Here is a 25419-nt window from a genome sequence, read left to right as displayed (position 1 = left end):
TCTGGCCTACGAGAACGCACACTGATTCTCTTTCCTGCTTTAACATTCAGTCTGTTATGTTAATGTTGTCCGGGTTGAACTCTGAAGAAAATCTGGCCTCACACTGATAGGTAGCTCAAAAAGGAAAAATATTTTAATAGTCCTTTTAGGTAATTATAAATATTAGGCTAGAACTCAACACATTTGACTTCCTTAAAGGTTAATTGCAGTGTGGAATCTGAAACCACACCAGTAAACTTTTTTATTCTGTTCTGTAAAATCTCCTGGTCTGTCTTGAATTTTAAGTGCACCACTTACCCATGTACATTTTATCTTTGTGCGTTGGTCATTTAAAAAATATTGGCTTACTGAGTTATATAGATCTTCCAAATGTTAACATATTTCACTATACGATACAAAATGCTTATTTTGCTAATATCACCACCCATCTCATTAGAAAAGTCACTAAAATACTAGAAAGCTGTCAAGCTCTTAGTCACGAATACATTTTTTTCCCAAATTCTAATTTTCACTTGCAAGTTCAAATTTTGTCATTGACAACACATACCGTCAGTTGTTTTCCTTGAAGTAACAGGCCCACTTTGTTCAAATTTTTGTTTTCAGGAAACGTCTGCCAAATGAATACCCAAGTGTGAATGACAAGCTTGTCACACATCCTTTGAAGTAAATATGGTGTTCCATGAAAGAGTAGCTAGCTCAGCTCCCCCTGCAGCTGAACGCCTGCTTCACCTACGTGCTGTGTACAGCGCTTGGCTCCTGTGTCCTGCTCTCCACCACACAACACTAAAGAGCTGAGATTCGCTGATAGTAATGCACACAATTCTTACTGCTCGTCAAAGACTTCTTAGGTGGGACTGGCTATTTTTTTTTTAACATACCAATGAGCTTATGGCGGCCAAGAGTGCGATGACGGTAGGGTAGTGTGGCTTCTCTGCCTGGCTCTCTGCTAAGGTAGCAGCACCCTCTCCCATCATGGGTAAAGCTACCAGTATAAGTGTCACTGAAACAGAAAAAAAAAACCCTCAGTATTATTATGAGCAACAGTAGCCTCTGAGACTCCCTAAAAGACCCACCCTGGGCCTGCAGACCACCGGACATTAGTGTTCTAGGGGGTGCCCTGCTAACGAACAACTTAAATGCTACCCAGACACTTAAAATGCACTATACCCTCTGCTGTTTAAACCCATTTTTTTTCCTGTAGCTAAGTCTTTTTTTTTTTTATTTTTATGTTTTATTTTATTTCATTGTGGGTCTGGGGATAGAACCCAGCGGCATTTGACCTCTGAGCTACACCCTCTGCCCAATTTTTTATTCCTTTTTTTTTTTGTGTGTGTGTGGTACTGGGGTTCCTGGAAGCCCTTCTACTTCTGGGCTACACTCCCAGACCTATTTTATATTTTTGAAACAGGGTCTCTTATGCCAGCGCGGCTGGCTTCAAACCTGCGCGATCCTCCTGTCTCCGCCTCTCAAGCGCAGGGATTACAAGTGTGTGCCACCATGCCCGGCTTTTATTCCTTATTCTGAAACAGGGTCTCACTAAGTTGCAGAGGGCCTCACTAAGTAGCTGAGGCTGTCCGCGAACCTCAATCCTCCCATCTCAGCCTCCCAAATGCTGGGATTACAAGCATGCGCCACCACGCCCAGCTCACTAAGTCTTTTATTAAAACCCAGCTTACCCAACAGTTGAATTCCCATTAAAAATACTGGTTAATGATATAGGGGAAAAAACATTAAATTTTCATTTAAAAATAAGAAGATAATTGTGAATCTAGTCTAGAAATAAGGGCTCACATTGTGGGCCTGTTCCTTATAATGGAGTGGATTGTGTAACCTCAATAAATACTAACATAACCGGGTCCTTGCCTATTGCATACTGTAAAGGGCTGGGCTAGACAGCAGACGATGCTCTGCTCTAATTGCTCTATATTAAAACCGTGAAAGGCCAAAGCCTGGTGAGGCCGAGGCCTGGCTTATGGCAAAGGCGCTGTGCTTGGATGTGAAAGTGTGGTCAAGGGATAAATTCATTGAAAGGATAGATGTACTCGGGCAGGCGGAGAATGAGCATTCCCCTTATCCTTAAGCTTTTATTAATTGCTGCAGCGTTTGCTCATTCTGTGCTCCCAGTGTGGATTCGCTGGCTGAGCTCCATCCCGTCCTTTATGTGAATGAAGATAAGGATGTGTCAGACCCTGGGAATGAGAACACGCTGTTTGGCCCTTCGAGGCAATTTCCTTTCGAGTCTCAGCTCTCTCCAGATGGCATCTAATTGTTTCTTGAATGACCTCAGTGTCCAGGCTGCAGGAACCTGGTCTGAGAGGCTATTTCACATATTTATTAGCCTGTAGATGAGAACTTGCACTATAAAGCCCCCATTCACACTCTCAAAAGAGCTTTCTGTGCAGAAGAAATGATGGAGCTGATGGACCGCTTCCTGTGACTGCCAGGCTCCAGTTGGAGACTTATTTTTCCCAGGCCCAGGTGGTGGTTTGGGGGTGGCTCTCGGTGATCCAGCCGAGTCTGCTCTGGCCCGTATCTTCCCCTCTGCCTCCTCATGGTCTTCCCTTGAAGGGATCTAGTGGGATGAGGTCAAGTCCTCCTAGCTCTAGGTTTGGGAATCACTTGAGGACACCACAGGTGGTGTCAGTTGGGAATTACTATGTTCTGGGAGCCTCTCCCAGCTTGGGATCCCAGGCTGCTCCCCAACAGAGAGTAAGGTGACTGTTAGGCTGAGGTGGGAACAGGTCCTGATCCAGCTGAGGATGTTAAGGCTTCACTGGTGAACAGGGTAACTTTGTGGCACATTGTGTGTGTGTGTGGGGGGGGGATACCTTTTTGCATATATTAGGAATAAGAACTATGTCTTTAATAATATGTATGCACTCCTGTTGTGCATCTTACTTCCAGGGTTTTGTGGGTCCCAGATTGAGAATCTTTTCCTGTGCCAACTCCAAACATTCTCTGGGACCCTATTAAATTCAGGCATTGTGCTGGCCATTGTGAAACAACTGTGAATATGACCTGGTTCCCAAGGTCAATAAAAGGACACTAGTCATTTTAGCAAGTGCTTCGATAGCCAGACACTGGAAGCAGGGCTCCTTATTGGGATAAAGAGACCAATAGCAAGGGGAGAAGGAAACACAGGCTTAGAACCAGGACATCTAAGCTTCTTCCAGGCCAGTCTACCTAAGGAGTGTCTAAGGAGCAAATGTGGAGAATATTTGAATGTAATTGGGGATGACATAAATTTCTTGTCCTTTAAGTTGCCCTACCAGATGTTCATACTTGGTTAAATTCACCTGGCTTCACTAAAGGAATATTTCAGCCAGGATCTCCAAATCAAGTCCTGTTGTTTTCTGCAATAACAGAAGAGCCTTTTAGAAACGTCTTCCAGGAGTTAGGATGGTGCCATGGCCTGGATAAGTAGGGCGGGAGCGAGCCTCACACCTACACTCGGGGCACAGGACATTCCGACTCCATGAATCTCACCTTTCCCAGAGGCAGACCCATGCTTCTTTATCCCTGGAAGCACAGGACAACTCAGTTCTTTCATGGGAGCCCCTGGAGTGGGCTGGGGAACATCATTAATTGACACCTGTTACTGACACCTCTGTGTACAGCCCTGTTACTAATGGGCATATAATATTTGTGGTTTCCTGTAGCATCATTTTATGTTGGTTTCTTTTCAGCAGTCCTTGGGTACGGAGTCCACATACACATAAACTCTAGTAGAGCCCAGCACAGTGTGGTACAGCTTGATCTCAAGTTGTACTCTCCCTCTGATAGTGTAAGCTTGTACATGATGTGAGCTGGGAAATAACACTAGGAACACCAGGGGCTGAGTAGCAAGGTCAGTGACGCCTGGGGAGCAGAGTATCTCCAGGGCTCCCAGGCTTTTGCATCTGCACATTGAAAGACATTCTCTCTAATCTGCTTTTCTGCTCTGGTCCACATAGCTCACCTGCCCTAGGTCTTAAAGGTATGGTCTGATGGGAGAGGGAGGCCTCTCCCTCAGTTCTAGGGAGAAAAGTCCAGGGACTCTCTCTGACGGGTCTCCTGTAGATATAAGTCCAGTCCTGGACCATCCAGTGTTGGGTATTCTGATTGGCTCACACATCCATTACAAAGATGTTATTCATTAAAACTATTCCATATAATAACTGCCATTTGCTATTTATACCATTTCTGTCTGAATTTTGAAGATCAGAAGTATATTAGGCATTTGGGCCGGGTGTGGTGGCGTACGCGTGTAATCCCAGCATTCAGGAAGCAGAGACAAGCAGAACCCAATTCACAGCCTCAGCTACTTAGCGAGGCCTCTGCAACTCAGTGAGACCCTGTTTCAAAATAAAGAATAAAAAATAGGGATGGGTGTAGCTTGGAGGTAGAATGCCCCTGGGTTCCATCCCCAGTACCCAAAACAAAGTATATTAGGCTTTTTCCCCCCTAATTTTCTGTCTACTCAGGGCACGTGAATGCTAGATTACACAAACATATTTTGGTTTTGTTGTTTTATCTTTTCAAGTCCCATTCCTTTTTTTTTTTTTTTTTTTTTTTTCCAGTACTGGGGATGGAACCCCGGGGCATTTTGCCTCTGAGCTACACTCTCAGCCCTCTTTTAATAGTCTTTCCATTTCTGAAACAGGGTCTCACTGAGTTGCAAAAGCCCTTGCTAAGTAGCTGAGGCTGTCGGCAAACCGCAATCCACCTGTCTCAGCCTCCCGAATGCTTGGAATACAAGCGTGTGGCACCACGTCTGACTCCATTCCTTGTTTTCTCCGGTTTATTTTTCTCTGGTTTATTTACATGCTGCATACCCAATGGTGCACAGTTGCACTGTCAGATCTACCATGTTTACAGAGAAGTCATAAACAGGGACCCAAAGGCTCAGGGGATTCCCTTGTGAGTTGTAATTTGGCCTTGGAAAGATTCCCACCTTCTTTATCACAAGTGGCCCAACCCTGCAGCTTGCAGTTCCTGGAGAATGATCAGGTCATTTCCTGCTACTTTCCCTGATCTTCCTTGTACCCCATCCTCCCACCCATTTGGGAGGGTACACACTCAAGGCCAGGGATTGTCTTGTCCTTTGAACCACTGGCAAAAGGAATCCATTGCCCTGGCCTTGGGTACCAGGAGAGGCAAGGGTTGACTTTCTGCAGGGCAACTCTGCAGACAGCAGTGTGCTTGGCAGTAGATGAGGAAGTGAAGAAACTGGTGATTACTTCAGTCCTTTCCACATCCAGAACCTTCTGAGTCGGCCTTTTCCCTTGGAGAAATGGGCATGTGTCAGCTCTCCATGTACCGCAAAGGAGGTGCTTTAGCGCCATGAACATCTGTGTGCTGGGGTTTTGCTGCCTCCTGTTCTCAGATTCCAACCCCAGCGTCCATCTGTGCATGCCCTGGCTTGTTAGTAATGAGCAGCTTAGCATCTCTGGCTAGGGATATTCCAGATGAGCCCCGTGTCTGTGTTGCCAAGAACATCTGTCACTTGGTAGGAGGGAGGCCTGGCTTTTGGATTTACACAAGATAAGGCGCTTTAGACAACCAGGTGTGGTCCATGCTCCTATTATCACATCAGATAGAGCCAGGCTCTAACTCACTGTTGTTTTAATTATTAACTCTAAGGCCTGTTTGATGGAACAAGTAGAATGGAGATGACCATGCCAGTCTCCCACTGAGTTTTAAATAGGCCACTACGGTAAAATTCTCTAGAAATCCTGGCCCTTGGAGTCCTTGCATGCTAGTGGAGGAGGGAGAAATGCACCTGTGACTGTTGTCATCTTCCTGAATGCCAAGGGTTGCTGAGAGTCAAACCCATTGATATTCCACACTCACTATTACACGCAAACAAGGCCCTTCCTCAGCTGAGTGAAGGGGTCCCCTCCTCTCACAGGTGGGTAAAGATACTCCACAACTGTAAGGAGCTGGGACACTGCTGGCCTCAAAGTCATCTGTCTCCTCCTATTGCCAGCCACAGCCCTGCCATGCCCAGTCTTGCCCAAGCTCACCAGCCTGGCGTCCTCGATGTCCTCGATCATGCCCATGACCGCCAGGGTATTTTCCTCCCTACCTTCCACTGGCCACTGAAAAGGTCTTTCTAGAACAGTAGGGATTTTTAGGTCATCTAAGTCATTCAAAATTGAGTAGAGCTGGATGTGGGGGCACACACCTGTAATCCCAGTATTTGGGAGGCTGAAATGGGAAGATTGCAGGTTCACAGACAGCTTAGCAAGACCCTCGGCAACTTAGTGAGACCCTGTTTCAAAATAAAAATAGTGCTGGGGTGTAGCTCAGAGGTAGAATGCCCTACAATGACCCTTCTCCTCAGTGAACAGATACTCATTCACACTCTCATTTGTATACAACTTGCAGTAACTGATGGAAGCCCCATAGCACCCCCAGAACTCCATCTGGGCTGATTCTCAGTTATTTTGGCAGACTTCAGAATTAGCCAGTATGTCCAATCAGATGCCAGTATCTGTGATCGGTTTGGGAACATGAAAAAAAGATATTTTCCTACAAAAATATTTAGAATTTGTTTCACTACAGAGAAGGGAATAATAGCCCTTTTTTCACCAAGGCTGGAGTGGGCGGGGCTAGCCAACTCCACCTCTCGCCTGATGCTGACCTCGTCCCCTGCCCTTGGTCCTGCCTTCCCAGCATTCTTTGCAGGTTAGCTGGTGCACTCACATTTGGCGGGTTTTCTAGGTGGGGGAAGGAGTAGGTGGCTTGCAAAGATTGTGCTATGACTCCAGCAGAGTCCTGCCATTGGGGTGAGAGAAAGAAGTATGAGCAGAAGGCAGGATTTAGGGGGCACAGACACAGCCTAGAGAAGGCAGCTGGGTCAAGGGGGCCCAAAGTCCATGGGGCTATACCAGACCCAGTGCTATTTCTTGAAGTAGTAGTTGATACCAGACAATCCCATAAAAGAGGGCCAATGAAATATGAAGGAGTCAGGTATATAGGAGGTGTTCCTCTGGGTACTTTAAACACAAAATTTCCTTTCAGGGCAAGAACCACCCGGCCGGGAGGGCTAAGGGGTTGGAAAAGTGAGGTATGGTACAGTGGGAAAGGAAGGGAGCCATCCAGATCCCATGGAGGAGGCGCCCGCAGGACCCCAGTCAGATTGGCTCAGACAAAGGTGGTCCACAGGGCTGGGCAGTTGTGGATAGACCCAGGAGTCCTCTGGCCAGGGCCACATGGGCAGATGCTATGAATATGCAAGTCGGCGGCCGGGGTGATGGTGCACACTTGTAATCCCAGCATTGGGAGACAGGATACCTCAGGATTGATGATCGTGGTTCACAGACAGCCTCGGCTACTTAGCGAGGCCCTTTGCAACTCAATGAAACCCTTTTTGAAAAAATAAAAGACTAAAAAAAAGGGCTGGGGCCGGGCATGGTGGTGCACGCTTGTAATCCCCATGCTTGGGAGGCCGAGACAGGAGGATCGTGCTGGTTCGAAGCCAGCCTCGCTGGTTTGAGACTCTGTTTCCAAATTATATATATATAAGTGTAACCCAGAGGTAGAAGGGTTTCCAGGAACCCCAGTACCACCAAAAAAGAGGGCTGGAGTGTAGCTTGAAGGTAGAATGCCCCTGGGTTCCATCCCCAGTACCGAAAAATAAAAAAATATGCATGTAACCATTAACATAAACAGCTCCTAAAAAGACAAAGGCTTGCAGAAGATCCACGGAGGCATCTGAGCAAGTGTAGTTAAAAACATGTGTAATTGTAATACACCATTTAAAATATAAGAGCTTAAAGTAAGGGCTAAAAGCTTCTAAACATCTCATTATTCAACTCCTTGTTTTCAGGGTCCTCCCATGCACCAGCTGAAGCCAGTCAGCATTTCAAGGCATGGTGACCGCCCGCCCTCTTACTGTGGGAATGTGGGTCTTGAAGTTCAGCATGTGGGTGGGCACATGCCCTGCAGGAGCAATGGGGAAGAAGGGGCTTGTGGTCTAATCCTTGAAAGTGCAAAGGAAGCTTTTGCTGGCTGAGCACCTCCTGTATCTTGGGTACCATTCTGCTTGAGTTCTCTCACTTGATGCCAGTGATTACACCGCAGCCAGTGGTGGTGGAGGCAGGGAGGGCACAGCTGCTCCTGGCCGGCGGTCTGAGGACCACAGGCGGCGTCTCTGTGCCACTCCGCATGCTGGGGCCTCTGCCGCGCTTTTGAAGTCATTGCCGATCAGCTGCTCCGTAGCTCACATTTACCAAAAGTTGGGAGGAAGAGAAAGAGCGAAGTGCGCAGCAAAGCAGCCCTGGGAGCCTGGATGACAGAGAACAACTGATGGGTCAGGGTGTGAAGCCGACATAGTAAGATGGACAGAAGGAAGCTCAGGAAGTAGGTGGCGACTCGTCTTGGATGGGTCAGACTCCCAAGGGTCGACAGACGGGCTTTAGGAGATACAGAAATCCCCTGAACTTTTATGTAATGCATTCCGATAGGTGCCTTTTGCTCGGGAAGGATGGTTCATGGCTTTCTGCTTAAAGAAGGCCCAGACTGCCAGATAGTCTGTCTGCCTTTTGAGAAGTTGGAATTGCATCCTTTGCACATTGTTTTAATTTTGCCACAATCCCAAAACAAGAGAAAATTTGAGCTTATGTTATATAGGATTTCTGGGATAATACCAGGAAAATAGGTGGGAGTGATGGAGGGGTGTCTGGGGTAGAATTGTATGTGATAATCTAAGAAAGCAAAGTCAGGGCTTGGGTATGCTATTTTGTTTCATATTATTTGACTATGCAGTTTTAATAGCTAGTTAGAGAAACAAATTTGTAGGGGTGGGGGAGGTTGAATGACATGAGGCCCAGAGAAGAAATCTGTTCGTGAAGACTGTACTTAGTCCTTTGTTTGTGTACTGGGCAGATCGATACCACTTCCGGACAGAGATCATTTAACAGCCATATTCTTTCATCCCCTTGAGGGATCTGGGGAAACTGTCAGACTGAGATGTGTTCAGCAAACACTCCTAAATGCACTCTCTGTGTCCACCAGACAAGCAAAGTCAAAGCAGCTGAGAGCTCAGCCAGCATTCCCATCCTCCCTGCATCCAGCCGATACCCCATTTGGAGCAAGAAGTAAATCACATTTGCATTTAGGAAGATGTATTGGACTGTCTTTGGCAGCTTTAGCTGCTCTGTCTGGCCTTAGAAAGAGGTGACCTTTCCCCCAAGTCCTGTCCTCCCTCCTCAGTGGGATCCGACTCTGCTCTCTCCGGCCCTGTGGCTCTGTGTGAGGGTGTCTGGAGACACAGGAGCTCCTCCTGATTTATGAATGTACCTGGACCTACAATGGGTGACATCCTGATAAAGCCATCACAAACTGAAAACATCAGAGCTGGGGGTGTGGCTCAGTGGTAGAGCACTGGCCTAGCAGGTGTGAACCCTGGGTTCCATCCCCAGCACTGCAAAGAAGAAGGGGAAGATCCTAAGTCAAAATGCACTTAGTGCATTGACCTACTGCACGTCATAACTTAGCTCAGCCCACCGTAAATGTTCTCAGAATGCTTGCATTAGCCTACAGTTAGGTAAAATCATCTAACACAAAGCCTATTTTTAAACAAAGTGTTGGGTGTATTGTGTAATCTAGTGAACACTGTACTGAAAATGAAAACAATGGTTGTATGGTTCACTTTCAAACATTTGTGAAGTCCGAACTGTCTATATTTGTTCAGAATTAGGCAGACACATGGCAGGGCCCTGGAGCAGGAAGGTTGCTGACAGACTTTCCTCTTTTCTTCGTGCTGGGGCTTCCCAGGCCTTCGCCGCGCTGTTCTTCAGGGAGCTGAGGCTGCAGAGGACGACTGCGCTGTCACTCTGCTCTGCTGCTGGCTGGACAAGGCCAGCTTACCTCTCCCTTCTTCTGAGAACGCCCAAAGAACCAGAGCAGTTTCCTTGGCTTTATGCCCTGGCTCATTAAAGATGTCTTTGTTCACCCAGAACCAGATCACTGGGGTTCAGTGGAAACAGAAAGCCAGAAAAGGGTTAGGGGTGTAGCTCGGTGGTAGGTAGAGTACTCATGTAGAATATGTGAGGTCCTGAGTTCAATCCTTAGCACCACACAAAAAAAAAAAAAATTGGCCAGGAAAAGAGAGAGAGAGAGAGAGAGAGAGAGAGAGAGAGAGAGAGAGAAGAGAAGAGAAGAGAAGAGAAGAGAAGAGAAGAGAAGAGAAGAGAAGAGAAGAGAAGAGAAGAGAAGAAAAAGGGAAGGGAAGGGAAGGCAAGGGAAGGGAAGGGAGAGGAAGAAGAAGAAGAAGAAGAAGAAGAAGAAGAAGAAGAAGAAGAAGAAGAAGAAGAAGAAGAAGAAGAAGAAGAAGAGGAAGAAGAAGAAGAGAGAAGGGAGAAGAGAGAAGAGAGAAGAGAGAAGAGAGAGGGAGAGGAAGAGAGAGAGGCAGGCTTCTAGAGGGTGAGCTGCGTTTTGGTCACAGTGGCTGATGTTCACCTCCCCAACCCCTCCTCTCCCTGCTGATGTTCCAAGTCTGCAGTTCACTGACCACAAGCAGTGTCACTGTCCCCAGGACTGCCTGAAGTGACTGAGAGTGCCTCCATGTAAGGCGTGATGTCCTCATTCTGGGGTGGCTTTGGGGATGAGATGGGGGACTAAAGGTAGTACTCTGGAGACAGGGTCTACCACACTGAAAGCCGGATCTTCTCATCAGGGATGTGGCACTCTGGAAAAGGACGCTGCGCCCACTGTCTCATCCCTCTGAGCTGAGGGCCTCTGCCAGCAGGAAGCATGTCTGTTGAATGTGGCTGGCAGGCAGCTCCTGTCTCCATGGTTACCGAATAGGGCAGGTTAGTATTCGGGCTGCCCAAGGAAAAACCGGCATTGCAGGCAGTGCTCACGCAGGACCTTCCTTCAGCCTGCTTAACCCTCTTCTCAGATGGGTGAGGGGACATCTCTGACCTGCGGTGATGAAGATTTCCTCCAAGGGTCCACTTGACTGCCCAGCCCTGTCCTTATCACCTAACAGGTGTTTCCCATGGTGTTGAGATGCAAGTCTCTCAGATGGCCAGAGGGTGGCGCTGGAGAGCGACCCAGGACCCATCCAGAGCTCTATGCTGCCAGCCCCTCCCTGCCTTCATCAGTCCCTGGAATTCCATTAGGAACAACTCCTTTGTCGCCACAAGGGCCTGTTGATGAGAAAACCCTTAAAAATCCAAATTGGTTCTAAATCCCACGTACCAAATCATCAGAGTAGCCCATTTTCCCAGGTCATAGCATCTTTGTAAAGCTGCATGAAAACTGGTTTAATTATAAGACATTATAAAATCTCTTGTGTTTCCATATGACTGCTCTGCAGTCCAAGGCTCAAGTCCTGTCCTTTGTTCCTTGCAGAGCAACGCACCATTCTGGTACCCCGTTTCTTTGTAACTAGAATAGAATGATCGTTGTGGGGAGAATGTGGGGGGAATTGATGAGTGTGGATAGGAGACATTTGAAAGCATAACAAGTCCGTGAAGAGCACTTCGGGAATTCATGCACTTATCAACCGTGTTATTTTAGGCTCTCCTTGGCCTTTCTGGAAGAAAATTGATTAAGACCTTTTGAGTGCTGTTTCAGAAATTATTTTTGGTGTGGAACAAAAAATAAAAAAAAAACCTGCTTGGGAAACAGTTACCTAATAAGATTAGCCCGCTCTTTAATCCTGGTGGAACCAACTCTTTGGACATTTTGGAGGCATTTCTTAGACAGTGGAGGCCCCAGGTGGCAAGGGCTGTGAATCTGCAAGCTGAGCGGGGTCCTTTGTTTTGCTTTTACCCTGACTCTGCGGCTCTCGGCTACATAATTCTATGTAATTTACACGTCTGTGTTATTTGCATACTTACTTTGAGGAATGTTCTCCACTTCGTGGGGGTGTGCATTCTCCAAAATACAGAGGGTTTAGCGGCTAATCTCACTGAGTTTCTGGAGGGGATTTAAGGAGCTGCTTTCTTCCCTTTTTCTGGCCTGGGATGGTGCTTTTGCAGCCTCTTGGGAGGTTTTTAGCCTGAAGGAGCTTGCTATTTCCTGTCCGAGGGACTAGCAGGTAAAAGCTAGGCCTGTTCCCTGGTGGCCATTGGCTGGATTGATGAGTCATCCCCACAAATCCACTGGGGGTACTTACCCTTTGAACCCCATCTGAGAGAAATGAGGAAAGAGCTGGGCGTGGTGGCACATGCCTGTAATCCCAGCATTTAGGAGGCTGAGACAGAAGGATTCCAGGTTCAAAGTTAACCCCAGCGAATTAGTGACCTCTCTGAGCAACTCAGTGAGACCCTGTTTCAAAGCAAAAGAATAAAATAGGGATGGGGTCAGAGGTAGAATGTTTTGGGGTTCAATCTCCAGTACGAAAGAAAGAAAGAGAAAGAGAGAAAAAGAGAGAAAGAAAAGAAGTGGGGGTAGACAGAAAATGTTCCTCTTAGTTACGGTGCATGACTCTTGGAGACCACCAGCATTGGCCCATCAGCTGGACAGTCTCCCAGGGCTCCAAGGCTGGCAGAACTCGAACAGGTCGGATGCTTGATTCAGGGGCTCAGGAGGACTGGACAGGGTCCAGGCGCTCCCAGGGCAGCCAGCCAACCTCCAGAAACCGCTGAAAGAGCAGAGAGATGGTCAGCCCCTGAGCTCTATCTGGGGCCACAGACGCTGTATCCCTCCATACCCTGCCCCTGGCCAAGGAGTCTGTGAGGTCCAGCCTCCTCCCCTTCTGAGACTCTCCCCTCCCCACTCAAGACAGAAGCTGCTCACTGGGCACCGAACAAACACACCTGACCTGGTCCAAAGGCCGAGGCCTCCTGAGGATCTGACACTAATCCCGCTGGATATTTCTCATACCTCCCTCGTGCCCCATCCGGTGGTGTTCCTTTCTAGACTGAATAGGTTCTGTTTCTTCCTCACTGCAAGTTTCTGCCTGTGTGAAGTTTTAGGAAGCTTCAGGACACATTCCATTTTTGAGTGGCTGAACAAAGTTAATATTTGGAACAGTAGGAGAGGAAGAGCTACAGGCAGAAACCTGGGTTTGATTGTAAAAAACAAAACAAGAAAGCACAGCAGAAGAATTGAGCTTCCACTGAAACTGGGACGAAAGAGAGAAAGCAGTTACTTTCCCTTAAAGGGGCTCTGAGGCTCTTGGTGTGGGGGAAGGCCTCTTAGGCGGGGTATCTAGGAAGGCCTTGCTGGGATTTGTGTGCTGGATGGAGGTTAAGCAGAGTGGACAATTGAAATAAAATGAAGCGGAGCATGGTGGCACACACCTGTAATCCCAGTACTTGGAAAGCTGAGACCAGAGGAGACCAGAGGATCTCAGCAACATAGCAAGACTCTGAACAACCTAGCAAGACCCTGTTTCAAAACAAAACAAATTTTTAAAGGGCTGGGGGTGGTAGCTCAGAGGTGGGATGCCCCTAGGTTCAATGCCCAGTACCACGAAGAAAAAAAAAAAAAGTAAAGATGGATAATTAGAGTGAAGAAGAAGTTAAAGGGGAGGAGGGGGGGTGGACAAACACTTGGGTCAGAAGGGAATACACAGTCCCCATCCTCCCAACAGGCTTCATAGCCAGGTGGGGAGGGCACAGGGCGCCCATGGTGTTTGCTGACAGACTTGCTAATTAAACACCAAAAGGCAATATTGCTTTGCCAATAGTGATGGCTGTGCCAGCTTTATCAGCTGCAAACTGACTGCCAGGAACATCCTAATTAAAAATAAACAGCTCAGGAGGTAGGCATGGGGACCGGGATCCTGCCTCAGTTACTTAGGGTTTCTAGGACTGTTCCCAGAGAGTCAACCCCGGGCACTTTTAGGCCATCGCCTTTTCTCAAAGGAGCCTCTGTCTCATAACAAGGTGGTGTTATGTGTACAGCTGTCCTGCTTCCTTAAACCCCTAGGTACTGGGATGACAAGAAAACAGACAAAGCCATAGGAGCAGATCGAGTGGTGCATTTCAGCCCTGGGAAAGGAAGGCTGTCTGGGGGTTTAATGATTTCTGCCGGGCCTCTCAATTAGGGGACAGCTAAAGCCCAAGGCCTCTTCTAAGAGGGGTTAGAATTTCATCAGAAAGCAAGTCTGGTCACATGAGAATTTCTGGCACTGCGTGCATGGCAGGCTGGACACCAGCCTGCCGGAATTGAGCGAGTGGATCGCATTGGCTTCAGCAGAGGGGAAGAGTCCCAGACCGGCCTGGGCGAAGGAGCCGACTCACTCCCCGGGCTCGCTGTGGACAGGAGCAGCGCAGCCGCGGCAGGACAGGGCTCTGCCGTCCAACACCCCCTTATTTTTTACCTGATGAAGGCGCGGGGTTGCTGGGACTGAAGACTGGAAGATGCCTAAGGAATGCAGTGCTCTCCACGCCCTCTCCGCAGCCCTGTGCTGCTTCTATCACCGCAAGTCTTTCCTGGGAGTCAAGGTAGGTGTGGTCTGGAGAGTCAGCGCATCCGTGATTCTTTGGGGGCCGTGAGAGCATCAGTCCTCTAAAGGGCACTAGAGAAAGTTTACAGCTTGTTGGCTGTAAAAAGAGAGGTGTGTTCTTTGACTGGTGGGTCCTTGAGCCCCCTAGGCAGCAGAATCCAGGGACACAGAATGGGGTTTCTGGTGGGTTTGGGATGAAGCTCTGTTGGCCGGGACACTTTCAGTTTCCTTAAGCTGAAATTTCATACTAGAGTAGCTCAATATAACAGAGCTATTTTTCTTCTTCCTCGCTCTGTCTCTGTGTCTCTTCCAAGGTCTGTAATAAATGTGAGGCGACGGAGCCCCTTTCTCTGCTTAACCTGATGGTCCATTAGCCATAAATACTATGCCGAAACCACAAAATATCTCTTTTCAAATTGCAGAGAGCTTCCAAATCATTTCAGGGTTCAGAAATGTTCTTTTCTTAACCTTTGTTACAAGACACCAGTGCCAGTGGCTTTGCACAATATGTCAATACGCTATTTTGGTGAAAATATTCAGAGGACTTCATTTGACTAATTTAAGATAAGGCCTGCATTCTGTGTTGCCTGTGACGCACGGAAAATTAAGATTAGCCAGGGCCTTTTTGATCTTGGGGTTCTTGCCTCAAAAAAAATCCTGCCAGCCCATGTGATGGTGGACCTCATTTATTCCTGGGAAATTGGAGTCCAGAGGCTCTCAAGGAATTCTTCCCACCCTGGAGTGGAACTCCCTCTCCCAGAGGACTGAAAGGGTCATGATAGGGTTGTGATATTCTGCTTCTTTTTTCTCAGTAATGCTTTAAAATTTTTTTTTACCTGTTACGGGGAGATAGACCATGTTTGGAAAAACATATGCTGAATGAGAAGAGAGTATGTGTGTATGTGTGCCTTCTCTGATTTTGCTGCCTGATTGGAGAATTCAGAGTGGCTTTTCATTTAACAAAGTTCATTAGTGTATCTTATATTTTTGTCAAGAAACTTGGGAGCCGGGCATGGTGGCACCCACTTGTAATCCCAGCATTTGGGAGGCTGAGACTAGAGGATTGCAGTTTGTGACCAGCCTCAGCTATTTCGTGAGGCCCTCTGCAACTTAGTGAGACCCTGTTTCAAAATAAAGAATAAAAAAATAGAGCAGGAAATATAGCTCAGAGGTTGAATGCCCCTGGGTTCTATCCCCAGACCCGCAAAAAAGAAAGAAAAAGAAAGAAACAAACAAAAAAACTTGGGGAGGAGGAAGAGGGGGCTTAGTCATCACTTAAAACTGTTTCTCTCCTGACTTCAGAGCCCCTTTCTGATCCGAGAGCCTAGCAGGGTGATGTGAGGACCCTGTCGTTTTGGGGGCCTAAATATGGATTGTTCTAGCTTGGGGCAGGTGACGTCATGCCATTAATAGTATTATAGAGCTGTCAAAGATAGACTGGGAGGTCCCGCAGGACATCGTGCACTGCGGGAATTGGCAGTGGGTTCTTCCTTTAGTAGAAGGCTTCTGTAAGCCAACTTCTACTAATTCAGAAAAGGACAGCTCAGCCTCTGGTATGTGAAGAATCCGTCCATAAATATCTGGGTCTGCACAGTGAGATTCTGTTTGGACACCCCGGCTTGCCTGCTGGGTCGTCGTGTAAGGCCTGCGCAGTGTGGACTACGCTACATATGGGGTTAATCTGAACCTGTCACCCTTGGACTTTTTCTCACTCTGCACACTCTACTCCTCATTTGTTGAAGTCTTTATAACAGAGAGAGGCTCTGACCTGCTCACATACCAAAACTTGGGGTTTTCTGTCCCAACTCGGGGTTCCCCAATTGCGTCCTTCAGATGAGTTTCCCTGTTTTGTTTTGCTTAGATAGTTACCTGAAACGGAAATGGGCTTGTACCTAATCCTTCATCCTGCCAACATTGCCCAGTGATAACACCGAATCGTTTTATTGACTCCCACTTTAATTAGGGGTTTCAGGCTTTGCTGCTCATAATTAGTTTCCGTTGCAATTAGAGTTTCAAAATTAAATTGGGATTGATTGCCTGATAACAAAGTGAAAATAAAACTCCGATTCTTGACCATGTACGCTGCTTCCCTTGGCATGAATTTCTCATACCAAAAATAACACTGCAGTAGCCATGGTAACTTTCCATTTGGTCTAATCCATATCATCTCTGGAGAAAGTAGGATGTTATTAATAGTGTTTGTTGTATGGGAAGAAAACTAAAAATATCAAAGTTCCTTCGTTACATAGGAGACCAATCTCATGGGTGCTCTCAGGGAATAAGATCTTATTTGCAGAGATCTTGCAGAATTTAGAATGTACTTAAGAGCCTCATGTGGACTTACATACAGAGACCCTGGAAAGGGATTATTAAATGGAGGGCCAACAGATGGAGAGAGGGGTCAGGGATGTGTATACATTGCTGGTTCTTACAGAAACGGTGCCAAATATGAGATGTTCCGATGAGGTGTGATTCAGGGCTTACTGTCCTAGCAGGCTTCATGGTAGGCAGTTGTCGCATTAAAAAAATAAAGCAAGCAAGCAAACAAAAACAAACAAAACCCAGTGGATATTGTGTCTTAGTAGAAAAAGGAAAATATATTTTGCTCAAACCCAATGAGAAGGAGCCTGTACTGAACATATCTCAAATCCATAGTGTTGACAGAGCATATTCAAATTCAAAAGTCCCCAAATGTTAAATGTAGCCCCATCTAAGTGTAAACACCCCTAGGTGGGGTGGGCTTAGGGGTGGGAAGACTGTTATGTGACAGCCAAGACGTGGTTCCTGCCTTCAAAGGACTCAGAACAGGAACACTGGGCCATGGTATCATTTCCTAACTTTTGAAAAAGGCTTTCCAGTGTCTGAGTCTAAAAACAAGTTCTATGAGTCTAGTGGGGCAGAGGAGAAACTGAGACTCAGAGAAACGGCTGCCCAGAATCATTCCGTGGGGAACCAGGAATAGAAATCAAATTTTCTGTGCTTTAATCTGATATATTTCCTAGTGTATTAAAGACAACTGAGACGATACAAGATGCTTGGTTTTTAGGAGAACTTCAGGGAGAGTCTGTAACTGGTTTGTGTAGAACAGATAACCATCTAAAGAAGACTTTTTTTTCTCTCTCTCTTTATAGTAACCCAAGATTTGGGTGGACAAAATAGAGGATGGGACGGGAAGGCATTCCAGTCAGGGGGAAAAGCCAACCCAGGAGCTCAGAGGCGGACACACTGGTACCGGCAGAAGCCCTGTAAACCAGGGAGAGTCAGAGCAGAGTTTCCCAAGGAGGCTTAGTGGGTAACCTGGTCAGAAAATCAAAGGAGGTTAGAAATAATCTGCCCCCCTCGCCGTCTACGCCCACACCACCCTGAATGCGCCCCATCTCATCTATCTTGAAAGCTAAGCAGGGTGGGGCTTGGTTAGTACTTTTTTTTAATTTTTGTTTTTTGTTTTCTTGGCAGTACTAGGGGTGGAACCTAGGGACATTCTATCTCTGAGCTGCACCCCCAGTCCTACGTTTTAGTCTATATTTATCTATTTATTTATTTATTATTTTTGGTGGTACTGGGGATGGAACCCTTCTACCTCCGGGTTACACTCCCAGACCTATTTTTATATTTTTTATTTGGAAACAGGGTCTCTTAAGCCAGTGCAGCTGGCTTCGAACCTGCGCAATCCTCCTGTCTCCTCCTCCTAAGCGCGGGGATTACAAGCGTGCGCCACCACGCCCGGCATGATTAGTACTTAATGGGAGAAATAATCCCCCCTGCCAGGCCTCCCTTACCATCAGTTCTCAAGCATAGGAGGAAATTTCCATATGGCCTTTCATCCAGGTTACATCTTTTGTTCAGTTGAGCAACTGTTGCTAGTCTGCTTTTGCCAGGTGCTAGGGACCCAGTACTCAAAGCTGGGCGTGGTGGCCCACACTTGTAATCCCCACGCTTGGGAGGCTGAGACAGGAGGATCGCACAGGTTCAAAGCCAGCCTCAGCTACTTAGTGAGGCTCTCAGCAACTTAGTGAGACCCTGTTTCCAAGTAAAATATAAAATAGGTTTGGGAGTATAGCCCGGAAGTAGAAAGCCTCTGGGTTCCACTCCCAATACCACAAAAGGAGGAAGAGGAGGAGGAGGAGGAGGAAAAGAAGACCCAGTACCCATGCAGGAGAAGGTCCAGTTGGGAAGATCTGCTGCAAGGGCATTCTGCAGATATTTATTGATTGACTAAAAGCATTTATTAGTGATTTGGTGGCGGTGTCTTCAGAGAGTAGCATGGTTCCCTATAGGCACGTGCCTGGCATAGTCCAGGCTGAAGTGGGGAGGAGCAGGGAAGGCCTCCTGTGGGAGATGGAGTCTCTGCTACATCTGGAAGATTTAGCAGATGTTATCCAGAGAAGGAGAGGAAATGGCATTCTGGGTAGAGTGAGGAGCATCCATGAAGTTGCAGGCATGGGGCAGCCAGCGGTGGACAGGGACAAAAGGAACAGCTGGTGGCAGGACCATAGCAAGCTCAGAAGGAATTTGGTAAAAAGCACAACAGACCACACTGTCAGAGCTGGCAGCGAAACCCCATCTCCTGGCCCCTCCTGTCTCTGATTTTTGTGGGCCTAAGAAGAAGAAGCTGAGACTTTTCAGTGGCTAAAACTGAGGAAGGTCAGTGCAATTGTGTTTGTAGGACTAACAGCTGGGAAGGGTCTGGCAAGTGCAGAAATGCTGCCTTTCTGAAAGACCATGAAGAGAGAGGGGCTGGGATGTGGAGTCCATGGGTCAGTGCGTCAGTCAGCTCAGCATCAGGTCACAGGGTGAAGTGGCAGTGGTCTGGCCACAGCTGTGGCCCAGGGTAGTAACTGTGACATAGATTTGACCATCTTTGTAGCCAAAAGGTGCTGCTGTGTAGTGGGTAGATCTTAGATCTTCAATTTTTTCTTCTTCTTGCGGTACTGGGGATGGAACCCAGGGACATTCTACCTCCGAGCTACAACCCCAGCCTTATTTTGTATTCTTTATTTTGAAACAGGGTCTCACTAAGTTGCAAAGGGCCTCACTAAGTAGCTGAGGCTGGCCACAAACCTTCAATCTTCCTGTCTCAGCCTCCCAAGTACTGGGATTACAAGTGTGTGCCACTGTGCCCCGCTTCAATCATGTTTTTGGGTTTCATTTTGCTTTAAATCATTTTCCTGCTCCCCCTCCCCCTATAGTTGAAGCCCCTCTGACTCCACATTACAGCCTGAGGCGTCGTCGCATTGGCCCTCCCTAGAGCAGCAGGTCCCTGGTACATGGTTTCTTTTGGCAACACCTCTCTCTGATAGAGTGAGTGCTGGAGGGACGGTCCTTTGTCTTCCCCGTGGCTGATCCCAGCCTTCCGTGTGTTATTGTGGCAGCTGGGGTACAAGTGACACATCCTGGCATTGGCCTGGTTGCCTTTGTAATGGGGCAGACGCACCATCAGCACAAGCCGCGCAAGGTGGAAAACGCCGTGTGGGGAATGTCTTTCCAAGCGACTCAGCCCCTCCGCGTGGCAGCTGCTGGTTGCTCATTTATCCCTCTTAGCCCTCCAAGGGGAAAAAAAAAAAAAAAAAAAAAGGCCAGCACAGCTTTTTAAGAGTCTTACATGCATTCCACTGGCATCTGGGAGTGGCGGGGAATCTGGTTTCAGCATCAGAAGGACATGCCTGACGAAGGCTGTGTCCCAGGCCCCCTTCCCCGACAGACCCCAGAGCCTGGATCCTGGCCCAGGACTTGTTTTGTTTGGAGAGCCTCGAGTGGGAAGCAGAGGCGGGACTGGGACCCTGGGAAAATTCTGTGAGAGGCTTCAGCACCTCCTGGACCACAGAGATGGGCGGGCTGGTCCCTGGGAGGACGCTGGAGATTTGCAGGCCCAGGAGAGGCCAGCGGCGTGTGGAGCACCAGGCCCTGCTGCTGGGTTTAAAGATGCTAGCGAGGACAACTCAGGGCCTTTCAGCTGATGGGCATTTGGGGTTTCCTGCTGGGGGAGAACCTTGGTGGCATCTCTGTTTTCAAGTGGATTTCCAGTGCCTGTCACAGACCCAGGAGATGCTGGTGCAATCCAACTCTGGCCATGAGAATGTTGCAACGGATCTTTTTTTCAGCTTATAAAAAAAACTGTAATCAGTTTCCTAGTTTCTATGGGCTAGAATTCTCCCTGGTGTCTATTTTAGATACATGTATGCTTTTATAAAAAGAGGTGCAGCCGGGCGTGGTGGCACATACTTATAATCCCAGCATTCGGGAGGCTGAGACCAGAGGATCACGGTTCAAGGACAGCCTCAGGTACTTAGTGAGGCCCTTTGCAACTTAGTGAGACCCTGTTTCAAAATAAAGAATAAAGCCGGGCGTGGTGGCTCATGCTTGTAATCCCCGCGCTTGGGAGGCGGAGACAGGAGGATCGCGCAGGTTCAAAGCCAGCCATGCTGGCTTAAGAGACCCTGTTTCCAAATAAAAAGTATAAAATAGGTCTGGGAGTGTAGCCCGGAGGTAGAAGGGCTTTCAGGAACCCCAGTGCCACCAATAAATAAATGAAGGAAGGAAGGAAGGATGAATGAATGAATAAAAATTAGGGTGGGAGGGATAGCTCAGAAGTTGAATGCTCCTGGGTTCCATCCCCAGTACCTAAAAAAAAAAGGTGCAAAGACCCAGTGAGTTAGACTCCTGGCTTCTCAGTAAGAAGTAAGGAACCTCCATCAGATTCCTACTCAGGGGGCATCTGCATCCTCCCTTCTCCCCAGCATGTGGACGGAGGGTGACCAGTACAGGAAGAATAGAAGGGAAAACTCCTACCAGGAAGGAGCCCTCCGTGTCTGGCAGGGATGAATCCCTGCAGCCCTCTTAGAAGCCGGAGGATGCCTGGCTTACACTGAGATCCAGAGCGGCATTTCACCCAGCCCAGCCAGGGGCTGGTAGGAGGAGGTAGCATGTCAGAGCTGCAGATAGAAGAGCCGGCAAGAGAGAAAGCACATCTGCCTCGGGCAGAGCACGCAGGGCCTGTGTGCTGGGGAGCGGCGGGGCTTTTTCTCAGGCCTGTGAACAGCTGGGATGGGGAGTGGGGTGAGGGCTTGGGGTTGGTCTCTGTGCCAGGACAAGTGTCTCTCCTCATTCAGGCCTGTGTGCCCCCGCTGGGCACCTCGGCCTCTCATCAGTCCTGCTTTTCCGTTCTCAGCTCATTTCTATTTCTTTTTCTCTTTGCAAGCCTTTTCCTCTCTAATGCTCATAATAAGCTCTGTCTTTACTTCAGAGTGACAGTCCAGGCCATCCGGCCTCATCGTTTCCATCCCTGTCGCTGCTCCCGCCAGCAGCAGCTCTTTCTCCATCCTGCCCCACAGCCCTCGCTTCCCTGGTCTTTTCCGTCTTAAAAACTATTCTTATTTCCATGTCTTTCTTCCTGGCCTCTGTCTTCATTTACCCAAAAGGTGGCTGACAGTCTTAATTTCCTCACTCCCATTGGCCAATCAGTCCCTTTTCTCCATCCGTGCGCGCACGGCCAATGCCAGCGGGTGGCATCCGGGTCTGGTTTTATAGGAGCTCCCCACTGCACTTGGCATTGGTGACCATTTCTTCCTGGAACTCTGCTATCTCAAGCTCCGGGATGCTGCTCTCTGCTTGCCCTGCTGGGTCCCTCCTGGCCAGCCCTATACCATCTACTTGGGTTTCTGTTTCTAGTCTGCCTCTTAAAAGCCAGTATTCCCTGGCCTTCTTCATCATCTCTGAGTGGGAGTTGAGGCGGTACCTCAAGACACTGAGGATTCCCAAGCTGTGTCTCTAGTCAGCCTGTCTCCAAGGCATCTGGACCTCGAAACCTATGAGCAGCTCCGTGTAGATGCCCCACCAGCACCCCAGACTTCACATCTTCTTCTCTTTCGGTCATCATTGTGGGATACCCATGCCTCTTCTCCCTGTTCATTTTCCATTTTCTTAATCAGTTAGGAAATCTCCATGATGCAACCTCCTAAACACTGCTCTCACCTGTCCCTTCCTTTCCATCTCTACCACCACGTACTAATTCAGACCTCAGCATCTCTTCCTTGGAATCCTCAGCAGCTCCACAACCGACTGGTCATCTTCCTGGGTCTGCTATGAAGGCGTGCATTTTAGAGATGGAAGTGCACTGTGTTTGTAGGGCAGTGCATTCCCATATTGAGCCAGTCTGCTTGCTAGGAAATCCCGTCTGAGTAAAAAATCCCTGCACCTGTGGCATCTACCTTGTTCAGAAGTTAAATGACCGTAGTAGCCCCTCAGATACACATTTTCCCGTTTAGATTGTGAGCATGTCTATTTTGAGGTCAAATTAGCTGGTATAAATGGACATCTAGAAATAGGAGGAATTTGGGATTCGTTTCTCTAGGGAGTTGAACCAAAAATATTTGACCTGTTGTCTTGGGGCAGTAACAGCCCACTCTGTCAGACATTTCAGCAAAGTCCTCTTGTTCTCCAGGAGTCTTCTGTACAGGCTAAACATTTCAAGTCTTTTTGTACACTTTGGGAGATTTGGTTTCTAGTTTTGTTTTGGTTTGGTTTTGCTTTGTTTTGGTACTAGGGATTGAACCTAGAGGCATTCTACCTCCAAGCTACACCCCCCAGCCCAATTTTATTTCTTCATTTGGAAATAGGGTCTTAGGTTTCTGAGAGCCTCCCTACATTGCCAACGATAGCTTTGACCCTGTGATCTTCCTATCTCAGCCTCCCAAGTACTGGGATTATAAGTGTGTACCACCACACCCAGCATTGGTTTCTTGTTTTTTATTTTGTTTTGTTTTGTTTTGCGGTACTGGGGATGGAACCCAGGAGCATTCTACCTCCGAGTTATACTCCCAGCCCTATTTTTTATCCTTTATTTTGAAACGGGATCTCACTGAGTTGCAAAGGACCTCACTGAGTAGCTGAGGCCGTCCTCAAAAAGTGATCTTTCTGTCTCAGCCTCTCAAATGCTGGGATTATAAGGGTGCGCCACCACACCCGGCTCTGTTTCTAGTTTTTAATCAAACTCTAATTCCATAAGTCTGAGAAAACCATGAAAATGTAGGGTGTTGGCCATATTTTGTCTTGTAAAACATAAATATTCTTGTTAGCTAATGAGCTCCCAGGCACATTCTGAATTTATGTAGTGTCTTGTCCCTCTAAATCCAGCTCCTGGATTTCTGTTTCCTTCTATAACATCCAGTATAGTGTTTGTGTTTTTAAAAAGCTTATCAAATGCCGGGCGTGGTGGCGCACGCTTGTAATCCCAGCATTCGGGAGACTGAGACCGGAGAATCACGGTTTGCGGACAGCCTCAGCTACTTAGTGAGGCCCTTCGCAACTCAGTGAGACCCTGTTTCAAAATGAAAAATTGGCCGGGCGTGGTGGCGTAGGTTCGAAGCCAGCCGCGCTGGCGTAAGAGACCCTGTCTCAAAATTTTAAAATAGGTCTGGGAGTGTAGCCCGGAGGTAGAAGGGCTTCCAGGAACCCCAGTACCACCAAAAAAAAATAAATAAATAAATAAATAAATAATTGGGCAGGGGATGTATCTCGGAGGTCAAATGCCTCTCTCTGGGTTCCAGTCTCAGACCCGCAAAAAAAAAAAAAAAAAAGCTTATCAAACAAGCTGGGCATGGTGGGACACGCTTGTAATCCCAGCATTCTAGAGGCTGAGACCAGAGGATCATGATTCGAGGACAACCTCAGTTACTTAGCAAGGCTCATCGCAACTCAGATCCTGTTTCAAAATAAATAAGTAAAAAGACTGAAAGCTTATCAAACAAGATACATGGATGTTGAGTGGTTTGAACTCCTCTGGAGACATAGAAAGTGATCTCTGAGTTGCATATTGAAAGTGGTGGAGTTGGTATTTGGCCCAAGCCCATGTGGTGGTGAATCACTTAGTTTCACTGCAAGCCTACTATGTACTTAGCACTGATACAATGCACTTTGCCCTAGAGCAGAGTTCCAGGCCATCGTTAGTCATGGCCATCTTCTGGAGAGAGCAAATGTGAAGATCGTTTATTCCATACCCCACACTGGAAAATCAGTCTCTGGCTTTTGCTTTATGTGTTTGTCATATCTTGTTTTTGCTTCCAGTTACATTTCCCAGTGTCTTTCATTGATGATGCATTTTGTGGATTCAGTAATTATTCATTCAACATGAATTAAGAAAGGAAAGCATTTGAATTAAGTTGGTTTTGATTTCCTGACATTCTTATTAAAGGGCAAATAGAACTCCTATTTTGTTGAACTGCTATGTTCTACATCACTCATAAATTTAATTAAGATGTAGACACCTATAATCCCAGTACTTGAGAGGCTGAAGCAGGAAGATCACAGGTTCAAAGCCAGCCTTGGCAACTTAGTGAGACTCTGTTTCAAATTTAAAAGGTCTGAGGTTGAAGCTTGGAGGTAGAATGCCTCTGGATTCAATCCCCACCTCCATGCCCCACGAAGAGTTGAATGAACAAAGTTAAATTACCACAATTTCTGGCTGGGATCTCCTTGCATTCTGAACTCTGGCCAGCTGGTCTTCATGGCCCCTTACTAGGCTCTGCCATCTCCAGGGCAATGTCTGTTTTTCTTCCCTCTCTGTAGATGTTAACAAACTGCCGCTCTTGCTGAATGGAATTTCGCTGCTAGACTCAGTGATTAAAATTTCACTGGCATTGTTTCATTTAACTCATATGCTGACCCTGTGAGAGAGAAGTATTATTGAAAGTCATTCAAGGACATAGTTAGAGGAACCAAAGTGGTTTAGAGGGGGTTTTCCTTGGTCAGACTAGTACTTAGTTTTTATTTGAAGCCCATCATTTTCTCCCAATAAATGATTAACAGTCACCAAGTGACCTTCGGCCCTCATTTTAGATGTGGCACATGGGTTTCTCCCTGGGAGGAGAGAATGCAGGATGTCTCTTGGAAGTGATCTGGGTGTGTGCTGCTCTGCAGGCTGCTCAAGGAAGTCATTATTTAAATTTGATCTAGAAAAGGGGTGTGTGTGGGCGTCATCCCCGCGCTTGAGAGGCAGAGACAGGAGGATCCTGTTTCCAAGTAAAAATATA

The 25419-nt window shown here is 47.4% G+C and overlaps 1 protein-coding gene across 4 annotated transcripts in view; it reads left to right on the top strand.

Annotated features, from left to right (window-relative positions):
• BCAR3 (BCAR3 adaptor protein, NSP family member) overlaps positions 1-25419 on the top strand; it is a gene marked incomplete at both ends in the record, with an annotated part of 113313 nt that overhangs the window by 45618 nt on the left and 42276 nt on the right. For 2 of the 4 annotated variants that reach the window (XM_080692407.1, XM_080692406.1), the window contains one exon: positions 14307-14390. The exons of the other annotated variants lie outside the window; for them this stretch is intronic. In XM_080692407.1, the coding sequence (XP_080548533.1) occupies positions 14307-14390 (84 nt within the window). Of the gene's footprint in view, positions 1-14306; positions 14391-25419 lie in introns of those variants that run through there. 4 annotated transcript variants of the gene reach the window in all.

The sequence above is a fragment of the Muscardinus avellanarius genome (genome assembly GCF_963383645.1).
Source record: "Muscardinus avellanarius genome assembly, chromosome: 3".
NCBI lineage: Eukaryota > Metazoa > Chordata > Mammalia > Rodentia > Gliridae > Muscardinus > Muscardinus avellanarius.
The sequence above is the reverse complement of the archived record's forward strand: the minus strand, read 5'-3'. Positions and strand labels throughout refer to the sequence as shown.